Source organism: Oncorhynchus mykiss, chromosome 26 (assembly GCF_057628025.1).
Source record: "Oncorhynchus mykiss isolate SJ-2025 chromosome 26, ASM5762802v1, whole genome shotgun sequence".
Lineage (NCBI taxonomy): Eukaryota > Metazoa > Chordata > Actinopteri > Salmoniformes > Salmonidae > Oncorhynchus > Oncorhynchus mykiss.
The window spans coordinates 29,326,394-29,348,489 of NC_143047.1; the positions used below are offsets into that span (position 1 = coordinate 29,326,394).

General features: G+C 42.5%; 1 protein-coding gene across 3 annotated transcripts in view; it reads left to right on the forward strand.

The window, feature by feature from the left end:
- Positions 1-22,096, forward strand: part of LOC110506752 (solute carrier family 12 member 4) — a 48,308-nt gene that overhangs the window by 23,905 nt on the left and 2,307 nt on the right. For 2 of the 3 annotated variants that reach the window (XM_021586594.3, XM_021586595.3), the window contains exons 9-22: positions 1,635-1,799; positions 1,966-2,064; positions 2,325-2,382; positions 2,589-2,763; positions 4,371-4,489; positions 6,991-7,089; positions 15,107-15,226; positions 15,348-15,452; positions 15,647-15,815; positions 16,086-16,281; positions 16,572-16,741; positions 16,992-17,123; positions 17,732-17,839; positions 19,244-19,431. In XM_021586594.3, coding sequence (XP_021442269.3) covers positions 1,635-1,799; positions 1,966-2,064; positions 2,325-2,382; positions 2,589-2,763; positions 4,371-4,489; positions 6,991-7,089; positions 15,107-15,226; positions 15,348-15,452; positions 15,647-15,815; positions 16,086-16,281; positions 16,572-16,741; positions 16,992-17,123; positions 17,732-17,839; positions 19,244-19,431 — 1,903 coding nt within the window. Of the gene's footprint in view, positions 1-1,634; positions 1,800-1,965; positions 2,065-2,324; positions 2,383-2,588; positions 2,764-4,370; positions 4,490-6,990; positions 7,090-15,106; positions 15,227-15,347; positions 15,453-15,646; positions 15,816-16,085; positions 16,282-16,571; positions 16,742-16,991; positions 17,124-17,731; positions 17,840-19,243; positions 19,552-22,096 lie in introns of all 3 variants that reach the window. The other variant, XR_002471029.3, reaches the window with a different exon arrangement.

Below are 22,096 nucleotides of genomic sequence, written 5' to 3' on the forward strand. Positions count from 1 at the left end.
CTGCAGGCTAACTCCGCCCTCTTTTGGCAGTTCTATCTTGTCGGAAAATGTTATAGCTAGGGATGGAAATTTCAGTTTTTCTTGTGGCCTTCCTAAGCCAGGATTCAGACACGGCTAGGACATCCGGGTTGGCAGAGTGTGCTAAAGCAGTGAATAAAACAAAAACTTAGGGAGGAGGTTTCTAATGTTAACATGCATGAAACCAAGGATTTTACGGTTACAGAAGTCAACAAATGAGAGCGCCTGGGGAATGGGAGTGGAGCTGGGCACTGCAGGGCCTGGGTTAACCTCTACATCACCAGAGAAACAGAGGAGGAGTAGGATAATGGTACAGCTAAAGGCTATAAGAACTGTACGTTCGGAACAGGGAGTAAAAGAAAAAGGTTTCTGGGCACGGTAGAGTAGATTCAAGGCATAATGTACAGACAAAGGTATGGTAGGATGTGAATACAGTGGAGGTAAACCTATGCATTGAGTGACGATGAGAGAGATATTGTCTCTAGAAACATCATTTAAATCAGGTGAGGTCACTGCATGTGTGGGAGGTGGAACTAAAGGGTTAGCTAAGGCATATTGAACAGGGCTAGAGGCTCTACAATGAAATAAGTCAATAATTACTAACCAAAACAGCAATGGCCAAGGCATATTGACATTAGGGAGAGGCATGCATAGCCGTGTGATCATTGGGTCCAGTGAGTAGCTGGGCGGGCTGGAGATACGGCGATTCAGACAGCTAGCGGGCCGGGGCTAGCAGAAGGGCCTTAGAGAGATGTTGCGACGGAAGAAGTCAGTTGTAGCCCCTTCGTACGGTTACGTCAGCAGATCAGTCGTGATGGATCAGCAGGGCTCCCTGTAGTAGAAGGGTCCAGGCCAATTGGCAAAATAAGTATAGTAGCCAACAAAAAAAATGTGTCTGATGGACTTCTTCAGCTAACAGTCCAGTGTGCTCTAGACAGCTAGCGGGCCGCGGCTAGCAGGCTAGCAGATGGGCATACAGGGGACGTCGCGACAAGGGATCCAGTTGAAAAACTCCCTCGGCGGATTACGTCGGTAGTTCAGTTGTGAACGATCGGCGGGTCTTCGTATCGGCAAAAAAAGGGGTCCAGGCCAATTGGCAAAATAGGTATTGTAGCCAAAGGAGTGGCTGATGGACCTCTTCAGCTAGCCGGGAGATGGGCCTAGCATAGTTAGCTAGCTAGCTTCTGTTGGGGTTCCGGTTCTGAAGTAAAGAAAATGGCAGATCCATACCACATTGGGTGAGATGGGTTGCAGGAGAGTATGTTGTAGTTGGAGTTAAGAAAAATATAAAAAATACGCAAAGAAAAAAAAATATATACCTGGGACACAACAAGACGAAGACAAAAGACGCCAGACTGCTACGCCATTTTACAATAGTGATGACATGTAATTACAGTAAAACATAGCTAAATCACTACAAACATGTTGTACAAATTCTATCTAAAAAGTTAATTTATATACTTTGTAAAACATTTTCTGTTATTATAACAATAATTTGTGATGCTGTAGAGCTTTGGTGGGTGTTGCCGTGCCATTAGGTGGATGCCATTACGTTGCTTACTTTGTGGATGGGATGCTAGCATTTCTATAAACTTGGTTCCTGATGTATGTTTTAGATAACATGTGGGGAGACTACCTGGAGAAGGGTCAGATCTTGGAGAAGGCAGGTCTGCCCTCAGTAGACGTCCACGGGGCTGTGGAGAGCGTCGGCCTGTACGTCTCAGCTGACATCGCTACCTCCTTCACCCTCCTGGTGGGAATCTTCTTTCCCTCCGCCACAGGTAAGACCTGGCAACCCAGATCCATAACTGGCAACCCAGACCATGAACTGGCAACACCAGACCAATAAACCAGCTGGCAACCCAGAGACATTTTTGTTCACTGATTGGTCAACATTCTGAGAGTTGTCAGTAACTGATGTGTGTCCTTCATGTCTCTGTACTGTAGGTATCATGGCAGGCTCCAACAGATCAGGAGATCTGAAAGATGCTCAGAAGTCCATCCCTATTGGAACCATCTTGGCTATAACCACTACTACCCTTGTCTGTATCCTTTCATGGAGTCAGTAGTAAAATCAAATCAACATGTATTTGTAACGTGCACAGGATACAGCAGGTGTAAACGGTACAGTGAGATGCCTACTTGCAAGCTCTTCCTCATCCATATCAATAGGCAGTGTTCTCCCCAAGTTTTTCAATGTCTAGATGCATCTGTCTTCCATACTGCATGTGTTTCTGTGTGTTCCTTAACATCCTGTCTTCCATACTGCATGTGCTTCTGTGTGTTCCTTAACATCCTGTCGTCAGATTTCAGCTCTGTGGTTCTGTTTGGGGCCTGTATTGAAGGAGCGGTCCTAAGGGACAAGTAAGTGAACTTGTCTGTAGCATTAGGCCACATCTTTGACATCACAAGATATATTCAAGTCCAGACAATAGCCTGTCTGCTTCTCAATAACATACAGTACAAGCTTGTAATTATATTTGTTAGTATGGCAAAGCACTTCAGATGCTGTGTTTGTTGGTATTGATAATGGCCCCGCTAACAGGTCCATGTCCTCTCCTGTCCTGTAGGTTTGGGGATGCAGTCAGTAAGAACCTGGTTGTGGGGACTCTGTCCTGGCCCTCCCCCTGGGTCATCGTGATTGGCTCCTTCTTCTCCACTGTGGGGGCGGGACTACAGTCCCTGACTGGCGCCCCTCGTCTCCTACAGGCCATCGCCAAGGACAACATCATCCCCTTCCTCAGGGTAGGACCAGTCACCTTGGCAGGTAGCCTAGCGGTTAAGAGCATTGGGTCAGTGACCGAAAGGTTGCTGGTTCAAATCCTAGAGCCGACTAGGTAAAATAATATACCCATGTGCTCTTGAGCAAGGCACTTACTTAATTACGCCTGTAAGTTGCTCTGGATAAGAGTGTCTGCTCAAATGTTTAAAAAAATCAATCGTACACTGGCTGTCTTTGTGGGTGGAGCTGTATTGTACATACGTAATTTCTATACAATGCAAAGCATCTAGTGGCCTGAAAAACAGAAAAATAATTCAAGGTTTCTCTAGCTGCCACCACTGTTTGTACACATTGCTTGATACATTGCTCGGCTCTATGCCCATGTATGCTCACAGTGGCCCTACTATTAGATACATTATGATACACAACTAAAAACTACAGTGAACAAGAGAATAGAGTTATAGTTGTATTTCCTTACTCATTTGAATGAAGCTGAACATATGAGTTCATTTGCATTCCCACATGTAAAGTATTGTAGGTAGAAGAGGATTAGCTATATAAAAGAACATTATGTAACCCTGTTCTAGGATCAGCTTAAGCGACCATGAAAATTCTGGTAAAAAATAAATAAAATTAAACTGGCCTAGGACCAGTACTTAGAGGCCCAATGCACCAGTTTTTCAATCAATAACAAATCATTTCTCGGTAACAATTAAGTACCCTACAATAATATTTTTCCATTGAAAGCAACAAAAATGGATTTTTTTTTAGCAAAAACATTTTTCTCAAGCAAGAATTTAGCCAGGACTGTCTGAGAGTGGTCCAAGTGGGGAGGGGAAAACTGAAAACTAGCTGTTATTGACAGAGAGGTTGGAACTCTATTTGTTATTGGTCTATTAAAGTTGCACTATGCAGAAATCGCTCCGCCATTTCCTGGTTGCAAAAATTCTAATAGTTCACCTAATTTCAGTTTATGTGATTAAACAAGCACACGTATAGTGTAGAGAATCATTGTACCACCGTTGTGAAATATATTTTCCATAACCAAACATATTGTATTTTCAGCTTTTTGAAGCTGGTGTACAAAACTGAAAGTAGAAGACATAACAAAACTTAAGAACTGGAAGCATAGAAATAATGCACATAGAACACATTTACCACTTGTTAGATTTGCTTTCAATGTAAATGACGGATCTATAGCTCACATTTCTATGTGAATTCAGTCGGGTCGCCCAAAAGGTTACAAATTACAACTTTAACCAATTTGCTGCCTGGTGATGTCACCAGACAAGCCGAAACCCCCGCCCATGCAAACCTGCTGATTAGGAGGCCCTGTGTAGATTGTATTTTCAATCAGTAACTATCAGGAAATAACACTGATCAAATGTTTTCACATACCACCTTACAGTATTAGTTTCATCAGCTGTTGTACAATCTGATATGAAACACAGGGAAAAAATGAATTTTGACTGCACTGGGCCTTTGAGGCCACTTAATCCATAAATGATCGGTCCCCTTGGCTACAATACAACAATCAAACAGAAAAAAAATAATAATAATAAAAAAAAACTTCACAGGAAGAAATAAAAAACAATTTCTAAAGTGTATATTTTTTAATTTTCTGGTGCAGGTGTTTGGTCATGGCAAGGCCAATGGGGAGCCAACCTGGGCACTGTTACTGACAGGACTCATTGCTGAGCTGGGCATCCTCATAGCCTCTCTGGACATGGTGGCCCCCATCCTCTCCATGTGAGTCACACACACACGAAACAGACTAAACACACACATCAAACACGATTATTTAAAAGCAGGCAAAAAGGGATTCTTTCAAATCATATAATGGTCTGTTGGGTGAACTTGCTGAACCCGGGGCCTCCCGAGTGGCGCAGAAGTCTAAGGCCACTAGAGATTCTAGGTCGCAGCCGGCTGTGACTGGGAGACCCATGTGGCGGCGCACAATTGGCCCAGCATTGTCCAGTTTAGGGGAAGGTTTGGCCGGCAGGGATGTCCTTGTCCCATTGTCCCAACATTATGGTCCTCCGAGGAGTAGTTTGGGCGGCAGGTAGCCTAGAGGGGCCAGTAACTGAAATGCTGCTGGTTCAAATCCCTGAGCTGACTAGGAAAATGATCTGTTGATGTGCCCCTGAGCAAGGCACTTAACCCTAATTGCCACCTGTAAGTCACTCTGGATAAGAATGTCTGCTAAAATATACCTGAATCAAATCACTTGCATTTTAACAGCCACTTCACAAGTGAAACACCTCATTCCAGCCAGGCACTCTGTACACAATTAGCACAAGTGGCTTTGTGTGGAAGGTCAGCAAGTGCAGTGGTTCACAAACGGTGGGTCCGGTTATTTTATATATATATATATATATTGTGGCAACCTCTTCAAAGTTAGTAGCGTTTGTCACAAATTAAGTGGGAAACTGTCACCATAATCACCCCAGAATGAGAGTTCTTTCGAACAGGACAGAACCTGTGTGTTTGTTTCTCCGTCCTGGTCCACCCAGGCCGCACGCAAGGTCAAGGATAGCAGGGTATGGTACAAGAATCGGTTTCTCGGTAGGTCCAGGTCCAAACGCCAACAAGTAAGTCCAAAATAGTCCAGCTCATACACGGTAAATCCAGCCGATAGTGTCACAGCCCCATTCTGATTCGTTCCTCACAGCCCCACGCTGCTCTCTTCCCCCTCCAAATGTTGGGACAGTCTTACCCTGTCTGCTGGTTCGCCCAGGCCTGGGGAATGGGAATCTTTCCTCCTGTGCGATCTTTCCTCCTGTGCCTGCTCAGCTGTTCCTGCCATACAATACCGTTCAACCAGGCCCACGAGATGGTCGGCAGGAAGTACCTTGTTCTGGCCATCCCATCGTCGAACTCCTTGGGGTAGACCTCGCTGAAACTAGTCGAGTACAATGGTCTCTACGATCTCGGCGGATGAACGGGTCTCCGGTCGCAACCATTTCCGTGCCAGGTCGGTCATCTGTGTTCGGGGGGATTGTCCAGATCGGCGTCCCCTGCCAGGTATGGTGCCAGAAGCCCTGCCTGCATTCTCCACCACGTGTGGCAAACCTCTTCAAGGTTAGGAGCGTTTGTCACAAATTAAGTGGGAAACTGTCACCAAAATCACCCCAGAATGAGAGTTCTTTCGAAAAGGACAGAACCTGTGTGTTAGTTTCTCCGTCCTAGTCCACCCAGGCCACAGGCAAGGTCAAGGATAGCAGGGTTCGGTACACAAATCGGGTTCTCAGTAGGTTCAGGTCCAAACGCCAACAGGTAAGTCCAAAACAGTTCAGCTCATACACAGTAAATCCAGCCGATATATATATATATTGTTTCTGTCTCTATGGTTCACAGATCCTTCCAGCCCTCTCTCTCTCTTCCTGGTTTGTCTTGACCCTTTATCTGTGGGTCGGCCCCACCTTCTGAGGGTTTCCTCTTGCTTCTGGGAAGACCATTTTCTGATCTGTAGTTCTGATTGGGGTGGTCATTTTAGTGATCGGGCAGAGCCCCTTTTATTAGTTCTGCTCTCACATATCTGCCATTTATCACTCGACCCCCTTCTTTGCCACAATATATATATTAAGGAACTCAGTCCGGCTTTTAACTTACTGTTGAAAGTTATAATAGTAGAATGCACAAGGTAAAATGTTGAAATTGGGTAGTGCATCATAAGTATTCCTCTTGTCATGTCAGTCATTGAATACCTTAGACAGCTATTTATAACGTGTCAGAAATGTCCAGATCAACAAGCCCATTTCAGCTAATGTATTTTAGCTAGGTTTTTTAGCCCATAGATTTTGTAGTAATGTTTGAGTCACAGAAATATCACATGAATAGACATTAGACATGGCATAATGTATAGAACTGCAGGAAATAAGCTTTAAACCTGAAAAATATTACCTACGCCAACAAGAGGGGTGTGAACAGTTTGTGTCATGAACAGTGCTTGTGCCCATAGAAATAGACGTTGCGCACGTGCAGGATGTTCCTCAATGCTGGAAGGGGGGCCTGAGTGAAAGAGTTTGGGAACCCCTGACCTAGTGCAGTTTCTTGTGCTTCTGTGTTTTGCCATCAGTTGAGATGTATTTTAGCAGACTACCAGGCCTATACATCCTGCAACAAGTACATAACTGCAAATTAATATATTGGAATATATTAATATATATATAATATATATTAATATATTTAAATGACTAAATCGGTTTGGACTGAATTACATTTTGTGGTGTGTGATTTTTTTTCTACAGGTTCTTCTTGATGTGCTATCTGTTTGTGAACTTAGCCTGTGCTGTGCAGACTTTACTACGGACACCAAACTGGAGGCCTAGGTTTAAATATTACCACTGGTAAGTACAGTACAGGTGTATGTGCGTGGCTGTATATCCGTGCATACTGTATGTGAGCGATGTGACACTCATTTGTATATGCGTGGGTGTTGGGTACACTTTCAATCCATTTGAATAATCACCTTTGCTTTCTCAGGTGACATATTGGGTAGCTTATCAAAATATCCTGTTGACTGACTGGAGGACTTTATGCAGACTCCAGCTATAGAGGCATTTTGTTCTCTGGTGTTCTGATGGTAACCTAGAAAGAAGGAACTTCACTGTAATAATCTTCAGTAGCTGAACAAGAATAGCACCTGTTGTGGAAATTCACCACTGAAACTCAGTGTAAAGGAATCAATCTTTATAATCACGACCGGAGAGGTTCACATTCTCAATCCAAGTTTTATGAAAACTCTGAAAAGGGATTTCCCTCTCAGTCCTTTTATAGTGCTATACAAATAAGTTATATAAGCATGATTTACATTATTCATTATTAACATTGGTTCCTGCATGTGACTGACGAGGCTTCTTCTCCCAAAGCTGGGACTTTGAAACTGAGATACTCCTTTTGATTCCCAGAACAATGTTCTGGGCGTTCTGCCAATTGGTCTAAGGAGGAGGTCACAGTCACCTGCAGGAACCAAGATAGAGTGAGTGCTGTTTACAATTCAATGCTAGCTCTTCAGACAACAACATTTTCCCCTCACATTCCCTCCTTTTATCACTTTGTGATAATTATTGTTACATTTTAAGGTAAGCATTCGATTATGGCTTAAACTATCAAAGGAGGTTCTATCAAAATACGTCTATTAAAGTAAGCGGAATCAACACATAAAACCAGACACTTTATCCTTTCGAACGCCTTCACTCTGGGTTGTAAAATCTAAAATACACACACATACACAAGGGATCTGTAGACCCAGAGGTAAATAAATCTCTAAAGGTTTAACCATTGTTTCCATAGCTCTTACCACAATCGGGTTGCTTTGACCTGTTCTGTACTAACTGTCTCTGGGACATCAACTAGTAAAAATATCAAACCTGTTGTTTAACAAATCCCCTAGGGCCTTCAAAAGGTTGGTGCTGACAAATCAGCTCAATATTCGATACTAAAACATTTACTTGGATCTACTCCAATTCCGGACAGTGTTCCTCGTAATGCAAAAAGTTGGTTTTAGATGACATTACCTTCTTATTTAAATCACTGGTATATTCAAACTATCGAATTGAGTAATAATAATTGAAAATGGTCAAAAATGTATCTTATTGGCCTCCCGGGTGGCGCAGTGGTCTAAGGCACTGCACTGCAGTACTAGCTGCGCCACCAGAGACTGGGTTTGAGCCCAGGCTCTGTCGCAGCCGGACGCGACCGGGAGGTCCATGGGGCGACGCAAAATTGGCCTAGCGTTGTCCGTGTTAGGGAGGGTTTGGCCGGTAGGGATATCCTTGTCTCATCGCGCACTAGCGACTCCTGTGGCGGGCCGGGTGCAGTGCACGCTAAACAGGTCACCAGGTGCACAGTGTTTCCTCTGACACATTTGTGCGGCTGGCTTCCGTGTTGGATGCGCGCTGTGTTAAGAAGCAGTGTGGCTTGGTTGGGTTGTGTTTTGGAGGATTCATGGCTTTCGACCTTCGTCTTTCCCGAGCCCGTATGGGAGTTGTATCGATGAGACAAGATAGTAACTACTAACAATTGGATACCACGATATTGGGGGTAAAATTAAAAATTAAAAAACATTTCTTATTCAATTATTCATACCTCTGCCCCAAATTTCCCACAGTATTCCTTGAGTTTAGTGAGTACCACTCACTGTTACTGCCGGCTTATCTTTTGGTTCACAGGAAGCTTATCTTTAACCTAAACACCAGATGGCAGCCTCTAATATAATATCAGTCCCAATGCTCAATCTCCCTGTCAGTCATGTGACCTTGTATTGAAACATTTATTTCTTCAAATTACTAAGATATTGCATTATTAGAGTGCTATTTGAAAGACACTAATATTACCATTCACATACTGTCAACACTCATTAAATGTGACATCGAATCCTTCCATTTTACTATCTTTATGACTGTCTTTATTTACCTATGCTAGTCTCCATATTGGTTTCCTTCAACTAGGACCCCTCTACTCTTCCCAATAGGAAAAACCCTCTCAATCACTACTACTATTACACACGGATCACTCTCAAACAATGCTCTGCTTTTACCCCTATTGTAAGGTTTGAAAACAAACAAAACAAACATGATAACTTTCTCCTTATTGGAAGGCATTGTTTGCATTTTAGTCTACCCTAACAATGTTACTCTATATTTATTACCCATTTCTGTTGTATAATCACTCTCTGCTTCACACTCATTAAATGTCTATTATTTTGAGAGGAATGTGTAATGCGCCAAAATTATAAAATACATCAGCCAATTTAGAAGGGGAGAGACACTTTGGAGGGAGCTTTCCTTTTTAAGATAGCTCTCGAGACCCTTTAGACAGTCATACTCATCAGAACACTGAGGCTTTATTTCCCAGACCTTTAAGACAGTCCAGACCCTTTAGACAGTCATACTCATCAGAGCACTGAGGCTTTATTTCCCAGACCCTTTAGACAGTCATACTCATCAGAACACTGAGGCTTTATTTCCCAGACCCTTTAGACAGTCATACTCATCAGAACACTGAGGCTTTATTTCCCAGACCCTTTAGACAGTCATACTCATTAGAACACTAAGGCTTTATTTCTCAGACCCTTTAGACAGTCATACTCATCAGAACACTGAGGCTTTATTTCCCAGACCCTTTAGACAGTCATACTCATCAGAACACTGAGGCTTTATTTCCCAGACCCTTTAGACAGTCATACTCATCAGAACACTGAGGCTTTATTTCCCAGACCCTTTAGACAGTCATACTCATCAGAACACTGAGGCTTTATTTCCCAGACCCTTTAGACAGTCATACTCATCAGAACACTGAGGCTTTATTTCCCAGACCCTTTAGACAGTCATACTCATCAGAACACTGAGGCTTTATTTCCCAGACCCTTTAGACAGTCATACTCATCAGAACACTGAGGCTTTATTTCTCAGACCCTTTAGACAGTCATACTCATCAGAACACTGAGGCTTTATTTCTCAGACCCTTTAGACAATCATACTCATCAGAACACTGAGGCTTTATTTCCCAGACCCTTTAGACAGTCATACTCATCAGAACACTGAGGCTTTATTTCCCAGACCCTTTAGACAGTCATACTCATCAGAACACTGAGGCTTTATTTCCCAGACCCTTTAGACAGTCATACTCATCAGAACACTGAGGCTTTATTTCCCAGACCCTTTAGACAGTCATACTCATCAGAACACTGAGGCTTTATTTCCCAGACCCTTTAGACAGTCATACTCATCAGAACACTGAGGCTTTATTTCCCAGACCCTTTAGACAGTCATACTCATCAGAACACTGAGGCTTTATTTCTCAGACCCTTTAGACAGTCATACTCATCAGAACACTGAGGCTTTATTTCTCAGACCCTTTAGACAGTCATACTCATCAGAACACTGAGGCTTTATTTCCCAGACCCTTTAGACAGTCATACTCATCAGAACACTGAGGCTTTATTTCCCAGACCCTTTAGACAGTCATACTCATCAGAACACTGAGGCTTTATTTCCCAGACCCTTTAGACAGTCATACTCATCAGAACACTGAGGCTTTATTTCCCAGACCCTTTAGACAGTCATACTCATCAGAACACTGAGGCTTTATTTCCCAGACCCTTTAGACAGTCATACTCATCAGAACACTGAGGCTTTATTTCCCAGACCCTTTAGACAGTCATACTCATCAGAACACTGAGGCTTTATTTCCCAGACCCTTTAGACAGTCATACTCATCAGAACACTGAGGCTTTATTTCTCAGACCCTTTAGACAGTCATACTCATCAGAACACTGAGGCTTTATTTCTCAGACCCTTTAGACAGTCATACTCATCAGAACACTGAGGCTTTATTTCCCAGACCCTTTAGACAGTCATACTCATCAGAACACTGAGGCTTTATTTCCCAGACCCTTTAGACAGTCATACTCATCAGAACACTGAGGCTTTATTTCCCAGACCCTTTAGACAGTCATACTCATCAGAACACTGAGGCTTTATTTCCCAGACCCTTTAGACAGTCATACTCATCAGAACACTGAGGCTTTATTTCCCAGACCCTTTAGACAGTCATACTCATCAGAACACTGAGGCTTTATTTCCCAGACCCTTTAGACAGTCATACTCATCAGAACACTGAGGCTTTATTTCCCAGACCCTTTAGACAGTCATACTCATCAGAACACTTGGTAGTGGCCATTCCATCAGTCCTCTTGGTTATGAGGGCCCAGCAGGGTTCTCCTTCTCCAATGACCATCTACTTCTGGGCCACTACTCCGGGCCTGCGTTGGTCTCTTTGGCTCAGGACTCATCTCACCCTCTTCTGCACTACTCCAGGCCTGTGTTGGTCATTTTGGTCAGGACTCATCTCACCCTCTGTCAGGTTTCCAAAGTGGAGGTGGTCAGAAGAACTTGGTACGGCACTCTCCAACAGAGGTCCTTCCAACTCTCTCTCCTGAAGTCTCTGACCACCACGAAATCACCTGGGTTGAAATAGTGCTCAGCTCCACCTGCCAAGTTCGGCAAAGACACCTTTTATTTTTATTTTACCTTTATTTAACCAGGCAAGTCAGTTAAGAACAAATTCTTATTTTCAATGACGGCCTGGGAACAGTGGGTTAACTGCCTGTTCAGGGGCAGAACGACAGATTTGTACCTTGTCAGCTCGGGGGTTTGAACTCACAACCTTCCGGTTATTAGTCCAACGCTCTAACCACTAGGCTACCCTGACGCCCGGGGGAAACGTCTCTTAACCTCTAGCGTCGAGCAATCCCGTATCCGGGAGCGTAATCATAGCCTCAAGCTCATTACCATAACGCAACGTTTCCTATTCATGAAAATCGCAAATGAAATGAAATAAATATATTGAAACACAAGCTTAGCCTTTTGTTAACAACACTGTCATCTCAGATTTTCAAAATATGCTTTAACCAAAGCTACACAAGCATTTGTGTAAGAGTATTGATAGCCTAGCTGGCATTAAGCCTAGCATTCAGCAGGCAACATTTTCACAAAAACAAGAAAATCATTCAAACAAAATCATTTACCTTTGAAGAACTTCGGATGTTTTCAATGACGAGACTCTCAGTTAGATAGCAAATGTTCATTTTTTCCAAAAAGATTATTTGTGTAAGAGAAATAGCTCTGTTTTGTTCATCACGTTTGGCTAAGAAAAAAAAACAAAAATGCAGTCACTTACAACGCCAAACTTTTTTCAAAATTAGCTCCATAATATCGACAGAAACATGGCAAACGTTGTTTAGAATCAATCCTCACGGTGTTTTTCACAATTCTATTCGATGAAAAATCATTCCTGGCAGTCGGTTTCTCATCAGAGCCAAACGGAAAAATACTGCAGCTGGAGATTACGCAATAATTGCGACGGAGGACACCAAGCGACCACCTGGTAAATGTAGTCTCTTATGGTCAATCTTCCAATGATATGCATACAAATACGTCACAATGCTGCAGACACCTTGGGGAAAACATGGAAAAGGTAAGCTGACTCCTAGCTCCTCCACAGCCATATAAGGAGTCATTGCCATGAGGCGGTTTCAAAAAATGTGGCACTTCCTGATTGTATTTTTATCTGTTTTTTTTTGTAACATCAGTTCTGTGGCACTCACAGACAATATCTTTGCAGTTTTGGAAACGTCAGAGTGTTTTCTTTCCAAAGCTGTCAATTATATGCATAGTCGAGCATCTTTTCATGACAAAATATCTTGTTTAAAACGGGAACGTTTTTCATCCAAAAATTAAAAGAGCGCCCCCTATATCGAAGAAGTTAAGAACACTGTTAAGGGTGACACAATTCTCAACCATGTCTTCCTCCATTCCTTGCAGGGACACCCTGTTCTTGAGAAAAGGTGTATTAGTCATCCTCATGGGATGGCCAGTCAGCACCTCATGTGGAGAGAGACCAGTGACTGTGTGGGATCTGCCTCTCATACTCAGTGCCAATGGAAGCACCTTTACCCATGTCAGGCTTGCTTCACCAATTAGTTTAAACAATTTTTTTTCAGAGTTTGGTTCAACATTGTTAGTCATGCAAATCAAACATTGTACAACCCCACCACCAGAGAAATGTCCTGCAAGCACAGTAAAACCTACTGTACACCAATATCAGCCCCCCGCACCTCTTTGATTCAGAGGGGTTGGATTAAATGCGGAAAACACATTTCAGTTGAATGCATTCAGTTGTACAACTGACTAGGTATCCCCTTTCCCTTATTTATTCATTTATTTACGTGATCCACCATCCCTCTTTTTGACATATGGTCTTGATCATGTGACAATTTGGCAAGGAATTGGAAAGTACAACGGGGCATGGCGGGTCTGCTCCACTCATCCAGCCATACACCCGAGGCGTCCTTCTCTGATGCATCAGCCGTTGCCTGCAGAGTCATTAACAGAGAAAGGGTTAGTGGAAGCGGGAACTGCTGCCATGTGAAGGAGGGGGAAACGGAAGAGGAATCAGCCAATTTAGCTGCGCGGTCAGCGTTAGTGTTCCCCAGAGGAATGTTGTCATTAGAGGAAGAATGCGCCTGACTCTTGATTACAGAAACAGAGGAGTGAAGCTGGACCACCTCTAAGAGAGACGAAACAAGATTACTGTGTGCAATCTGTTTTTCAGACAAGGTCAAAAACCCTCTATTCCTCTACAATGTTCCAAAATCATGCACAACACCAAACTCAGATCTACAATCAGTGTAAATGTTAACAGAGCATTCCTTTCCCAAAATATAAGCTCTGGTCAAGCCAAATAGTTCTGCTGCCTGGGCAGATTCGTGTGAGGGGAGTCGAGCACTTTCCACAGGTTCCAAAACAGTCACAACAGCATAACCAACTAATTGATTCCCTTTTTCATTTCTCTGGGCAGACCCATCTACAAAAAAACTAAAATTCTGGATTGTCTAATGGGGTATCTCTCAAGTCCAACCTAGAGCTACAGTCAGCTTCAATACTAAATCACAGTCATGGTCTTCACCGGTTTCTGCTGCAGGGAGAAGAGTTGAAGGGTTAAGAATGTTCTGATAGTCTAGCAGTCTCGCAGGCATCAAATGAGCCATTTTTGCCTGTTTAATAATTGCCTCCACCACATGGGGCACATGTACGGTTAGAAGAGACATTGCCACAATATCAGAACATCTCTCCAGGTCAGACCACTGCTTCACTCGCCTCTATCTTTCTCCCATAAATACAATCCTGCAGAGGTTGAATTTACTAATTGCCTCTGATCTACCAGTGGAGAGGGCATAACATGTTTGGGCAAAGCTTTAATTGCCTCTGAACTATCTTTGGAGAGGGCATGACCCTCAGAAGTAATGTCATGACCCAAATATTTAACCGGCATAATTGCATCTTACTGGGGGAAACTTTATGACCATTTTCTGACCCCAAAAAATCAACAATGCCTGAGTGTCCTCGTGACATATCTCCTCTGATTGTGAGCAAACCAACAAATGGTCAACATACTGAACCAAAACACTCCCTCCAGGATCAACAAAAGAAGAGAAGAGAAAAGAAAGAAAGAAAGAATGAGCTAAAATGAGCTAAAAAACAAACTACCTGGAGGCACCTGGGATAAAATGGTAACAGTGTTAGGCACCAGGGGTGCTCTAGCATGTACAGCATTGTTTACTATTCTAAGGTCTTGCACACAACGATATTCGCCAGATGGTTTAATAACAGGTCAAATTGGTGTGTTACAGGGCGAATTCGAGAACCAGAGCGCCTCTTTCAACTAATGCACTATGGGAATGATACCCTATTTGGCTTCTTTGCTAAGCGGGTACTGAGCTTTGTAAGATCTGTGGGTGCTTTTTGGAATGACCATATAGTATAAAGAGTACTACAGTATATCTGTGTGTTTCCCCCACAGGGCTCTGTCTTTTCTGGGTATGAGTATGTGTCTGGCTCTGATGTTCATCTCCTCCTGGTATTATGCCATCGTGGCCATGTGCATAGCTGGCATGATCTACAAGTACATTGAGTACCAGGGGTATGTCTGGACTCTTACCCGTCTCATATCATAATTGTATATCATTGGATCACTGTATGAGTTAGCTATTTAGGCCAGAGTATATATTCTGATGCTGTCACTCTTTCTGTCTCTCTCTCAGTGCGGAGAAGGAGTGGGGAGATGGGATACGAGGTTTGTCCCTCAGTGCTGCGCGCTACTCTCTGCTACGGCTGGAGCATGGACCACCTCACACTAAAAACTGGAGGTGAACATCCTTCCTTGTCCATAGTCTTAGATATCCGGTATCTCCAACTTCAGATATGCATAACTACCTCTTCCTCTTCATACATTCTGTACTTTCTAACACTCTACAGTTTTTACTGTTGTTTTGTAGTTGTTTATTAGTACTTCCAGGTAGATTCTCATGTTCTTTGTCTCTCTTGCCCCTCCACTCTCCAGGCCCCAGGTCCTGGTGCTGTTGAAGCTGGATGAGGACCTCCATGTGAAGTATCCCCGTCTGTTGACCTTTGTCTCCCAGCTGAAGGCAGGGAAGGGCCTGACCATAGTGGGCTCTGTCATCCAGGGACAGTTCCTGGACAGCTACGGAGAAACACAGGCCTCTGAACAGGTAGGGATAGAGCTGTAACTTATTTCTCCGATAGCCTAATGTGTGTACAAGGAAAATACATTTTGCCGTACTGTAGCTTTATTGAATCAGTTCAGGATTGTTTGAAGGCTGTTACCTTCCTCGGTAACACAGTCCTTCCTAGGTCATACAGTCCACATTATAAAGCTATAAGAAAGAGATCGATTTATGTTGTCTCCTCTGTGCCAATAACAATAAGTGAGTTTATTATCAGCTTCATAATTACCTGCATTGTCTGCTCAACCTCGTCAGGCCGTAAAGAACATGATGGAGATCGAGCGGGTGAAGGGTTTCTGCCAGGTGGTTGTGGCGTCCAAGGTGAGGGAGGGCATTGCCCACCTGATCCAGTCATGTGGCCTGGGGGGCATGAAGCACAACACAGTGGTGATGGGATGGCCCTACGGCTGGAGGCAAAGTGAAGACCCCCGCGCATGGAAGACATTCATTCGTAAGACTCTGATTTACTGTAAACTAGCCTGGTCCTACACATGGATCTGACCCGTTCCCATAATACTATTCCAAACCATAACCTCATCCCAGTTTCCCCATGAGAGCATTGGTCATCTCTATGTTTCTGTGGGTTTGATGCTGTCCTTTGATGCTGTCCTTATATCCTGTATAGTATTTGAAACATTACGTGCTGACTCTTTAGTTAACTGATAGCATCAGCATTGAATTGTATTACATTACAAATTACACAAAGTGAACATATTTACCTCTCTGTGCCCCTCCCCACAGACACAGTCCGCTGTACCACAGCAGCCCACCTGGCTCTGATGGTGCCCAAGAATGTTTCCTTCTACCCCAGCAACCACGAACGCTTCACAGACGGCACCATCGATGTGTGGTGGATCGTCCATGACGGAGGAATGCTCATGCTGCTACCTTTCCTGCTCAAACAGCACAAGGTAAAGTCCTGCGCACATCAATGCAGAAACTCTGGGAGCATTTACTGTTTGGCCACCATGACTTGTGAGAGACTAAAGAAGAATGGATGTGTTGTTCAGAAAAGGATCTATATTTACATTTTAGCAGACGCTCTTATCCAGAGGGACTTACAGGAGCAATTAGGGTGTTAAGTGGCTTGCTCAATGGCACATTGGCACATCGGCTCTTAACTGCTAGACTACTCCATTCTTACCATGGTGTATATTTCAGGTTTGGAGGAAGTGTAAGATGCGTATCTTCACTGTGGCCCAGATGGATGACAACAGTATTCAGATGAAGAAGGACCTGGCTACGTTCCTGTACCAGCTGAGAATAGAGGCAGAGGTGGAGGTGGTGGAAATGGTGTGAGATGTTCTTCCTTAAAGCTAATTATGTAATGATGGTGGAGACGGTGAGAGATGAACCTCCTTAAATCTAATTATGTAATGATGGTGGAGACAGTGAGAGATGAACCTCCTTAAATCTAATTATATCATTATGGTGGAGACGGTGAGAGATGAACCTCCTTAAATCGAATTATGTAATGATGGTGGAGACAGTGAGAGATGAACCTCCTTAAATCTAATTATGTCATTATGGTGGAGACGGTGAGAGATTAACCTCCTTAAATCTAATTATGTAATGATGGTGGAGACGGTGAGAGATTAACCTCCTTAAATCTAATTATGCAATGATGGTGGAAATGGTGTGAGATGTTCCTCCGTAAATCTAATTATGTCATTATGGTGGAGACGGTGAGAGATGAACCTCCTTAAATCTAATTATGTAATGATGGTGGAGACGGTGAGAGATGAACCTCCTTAAATCGAATTATGTCATTATGGTGGAGAAGGAGAGAGAAGTCCCTCATACCAGGAGTCAAACATGCAATCCAACTAAGAGTTTCACTTCTCTCCCCTTAGTGTATTCAAAGGTCAGATATTTACATACATCCATGTTAATAATTTCAGCATGACAGCGACATCTCGGCCTACACGTATGAGAGGACTCTGATGATGGAGCAGAGATCTCAGATGCTTAGACAGATGAGGCTGTCCAGCGCAGAGAGAGAAAGAGAGGTACATATTACACATCAACAAACATCCACAGAATTACACCTGTCAGACCAAACATACATAACAATAGTTGTTATGTGAAGGACATATTGAGCTGGTTTCCCAGACTCAGATGTCTTCTCCTGCATTTAAGCATGCTCAGTTGGAGAATCTCCATTGAAAGTGTGATTTATCCCAGTAGTAGGTTTAATCTGGGGCTGGGAACCAATACACTACATGACCAAAAGTATGTGGACACCTGCTCGTCAAACATCTCATTGCAAAATCATGGGCATTAATATGGAGTTGGTCCCCCCTTTGCTGCTGTAACAGTCTCCACTCTTCTGGCAAGGCTTTCCACTAAATGATGGAACATTGCTGCGGAGACTTGCTTCCATTCAGCCACGAGCATTAGTTAGGTCAGGCACTGATGTTGGGCGATTAGGCCTGGCTCACAGCCGGCGTTCCAATTCATCCCAAAGGTGTTCGATGGGGTTGAGGTCAGGACTCTATACAGGCCAGTTCTTCCACACCGATCTCAACAAACCATTTCTGTAAGGACTTGCTTTGTCATGCTGAAACAGGAAAGGGCCTTCCCCAAACTGTTGGCACAATGTTGGAAGCACATAATTATTTAGAATGTCATTGTATGCTGTAGCATTAATATTTCCCTTCACTGGAACTAAGGGGCCCAGCCCAAACCATGAAAAGCAACCCCAGACCATTATTCCTCCTCCAACAAACTTTACAGTTGGGGCAGGTAGCATTCTCATTGGCATCCGCCAAACCCAGATTCGTCCGTTGGACTGCCAGATGGGGGAGCGTGATTCATCACAGAGAATGTGTTTCTACTGCTCCAGAGTCCAATGGCGGTGAGCTTTACACCACTCCAGCCGATGCTCAACATTGCGCATGGTGATCTTAGGCTTGTGTGCTGCTGCTCGGCCATGGAAACCCATTTCATGAAGCTCCCGACAGAGTTGTTGTGCTGACGTTGCTTCCAGAAGTAGTTTGGAACTCGGTAGTGAGAGTTGCAACCGAGGACGGCGGTCCCATTCTGTGAGCTTGTGTGACATACCACTTCGCGGCTAAGTCGTTGTTTCTCCTAGACGTTTCCACTTCACAATAACACCACTTTCAGTTGACCGGGGCAGCTCTAGCAGGGCGGATTAACTTGTTGGAAAGGTGGCATCCTATGACGGTAAGGTCATTCTACTGCCGTCAATGTAGATTGCATGGCTGTGTGCTCGATTATACAACTGTCCACAACGGGTGTGGCTGAAATAGCCAAATCCACTCATTTGATATACTTCTGTATATTTAGTGTATCTACACTAGCATTAAATGAAGCAATGTATGGCCATGCATTTCAAGTCACTCTAGTATGGACATTAGGACATTGTATCCCCTGCACTCTGCCCCCTATAGGCCCAGCTGGTAAAGGACAGACACTCTCTGATCCGTATGGGCAGCCTGTACTCAGACGAGGAGGAGGAGGTGGTGGAGCCTGTAGCTGATAAGAACCAGATGACCTGGACCAAGGAGAAGTACGAGGCAGAGAGGAGGAACAGGAACAACGCACCAGAGAACTTCAGAGAACTCATGAGCCTCAAACCGTGAGTCAATTGTTGTTGGTCTATTGGAAGGCCAGGAGTTTTTCTTGAGACGTGATCTGACGAGGAAAACCCACAGGCCTTTCACGTGGTTAGGAAAATCTCCATCCGGTCCCATCTGAGGTATTCCACTCTTGCTAGTCTTACTTCTTCACTCTCTCCTCCTCATCTCCTCTCTCTTTTTTCTGCCTCTTTCATCTTGCAGACAGAGAAGGGTTCATCCTTTGAGTGATGTGTTATTCTGATCAGTCTGTCTGTAAATTCCTGTGAGTAATATGTTAATCTAATGTCTGTAAATTCCTTTTAATTAGATGTTATTCTGATCACTCTGTCTGTAGATTCCTGTGAGTAATATGTTAATCTGATCACTCTGTCTGTAAATTCCTTTTAATTAGATGTTATTCTGATCACTCTGTCTGTAGATTCCTGTGAGTAATATGTTATTCTGATCACTCTGTCTGTAAATTCATGTGAGTAATATGTTAATCTGATCACTCTGTCTGTAAATTCCTTTTAATTAGATGTTATTCTGATCACTCTGTCTGTAGATTCCTGTGAGTAATATGTTATTCTGATCAGTCTGTCTGTAGATTCCTGTGAGTAATATGTTAATCTGATCACTCTGTCTGTAAATTCCTTTTAATTAGATGTTATTCTGATCACTCTGTCTGTAAATTCCTGTGAGTAATATGTTAATCTGATCACTCTGTCTGTAAATTCCTTTTAATTAGATGTTATTCTGATCACTCTGTCTGTAGATTCCTGTGAGTAATATGTTAATCTAATCACTCTGTCTGTAAATTCCTTTTAATTAGATGTTATTCTGATCACTCTGTCTGTAGATTCCTGTGAGTAATATGTTAATCTAATCACTCTGTCTGTAAATTCCTTTTAATTAGATGTTATTCTGATCACTCTGTCTGTAGATTCCTGTGAGTAATATGTTAATCTGATCACTCTGTCTGTAAATTCCTTTTAATTAGATGTTATTCTGATCACTCTGTCTGTAGATTCCTGTGAGTAATATGTTAATCTGATCACTCTGTCTGTAAATTCCTTTTAATTAGATGTTATTCTGATCACTCTGTCTGTAAATTCCTTTTAATTAGATGTTATTCTGATCACTCTGTCTGTAGATTCCTGTGAGTAATATGTTATTCTGATCACTCTGTCTGTAGATTCCTGTGAGTAATATGTTAATCTGATCACTCTGTCTGTAAATTCCTTTTAATTAGATGTTATTCTGATCAGTCTGTCTGTAGATTCCTGTGAGTAATATGTTAATCTGATCACTCTGTCTGTAAATTCCTTTTAATTAGATGTTATTCTGATCAGTCTGTCTGTAGATTCCTGTGAGTAATATGTTAATCTGATCACTCTGTCTGTAAATTCATTTTAATTAGATGTTATTCTGATCACTCTGTCTGTAGATTCCTGTGAGTAATATGTTAATCTGATCACTCTGTCTGTAAATTCCTTTTAATTAGATGTTATTCTGATCAGTCTGTCTGTAGATTCCTGTGAGTAATATGTTAATCTGATCACTCTGTCTGTAAATTCCTTTTAATTAGATGTTATTCTGATCAGTCTGTCTGTAGATTCCTGTGAGTAATATGTTAATCTGATCACTCTGTCTGTAAATTCCTTTTAATTAGATGTTATTCTGATCACTCTGTCTGTAGATTCCTGTGAGTAATATGTTATTCTGATCACTCTGTCTGTAGATTCCTGTGAGTAATATGTTAATCTGATCACTCTGTCTGTAAATTCCTTTTAATTAGATGTTATTCTGATCACTCTGTCTGTAAATTCATGTGAGTAATATGTTAATCTGATCACTCTGTCTGTAAATTCATTTTAATTAGATGTTATTCTGATCACTCTGTCTGTAGATTCCTGTGAGTAATATGTTAATCTGATCACTCTGTCTGTAAATTCCTTTTAATTAGATGTTATTCTGATCACTCTGTCTGTAAATTCCTGTGAGTAATATGTTAATCTGATCACTCTGTCTGTAAATTCATTTTAATTAGATGTTATTCTGATCACTCTGTCTGTAAATTCATGTGAGTAATATGTTAATCTGATCACTCTGTCTGTAAATTCATTTTAATTAGATGTTATTCTGATCACTCTGTCTGTAGATTCCTGTGAGTAATATGTTAATCTGATCACTCTGTCTGTAAATTCCTTTTAATTAGATGTTATTCTGATCACTCTGTCTGTAAATTCCTGTGAGTAATATGTTAATCTGATCACTCTGTCTGTAAATTCATTTTAATTAGATGTTATTCTGATCACTCTGTCTGTAAATTCATGTGAGTAATATGTTAATCTGATCACTCTGTCTGTAAATTCATTTTAATTAGATGTTATTCTGATCACTCTGTCTGTAGATTCCTGTGAGTAATATGTTAATCTGATCACTCTGTCTGTAAATTACTTTTAGTGATATGTTATTCTGATCACTCTGAGTCTGTAAATTCCATGCAATGGATTGGATGGTGGGGTGGGGTGTGCTTTGGTATGTGGACTGCACTTGATGTCTTTCTGCTTAATGACTGAGTTGGTTCATGCCCACTGTTGTCCACTGTTGGATATCTGAACATTATTCCACTGCATTGTTAAAGGGATAGTTCACCCAAATTACAAAATTACATTGGATTTC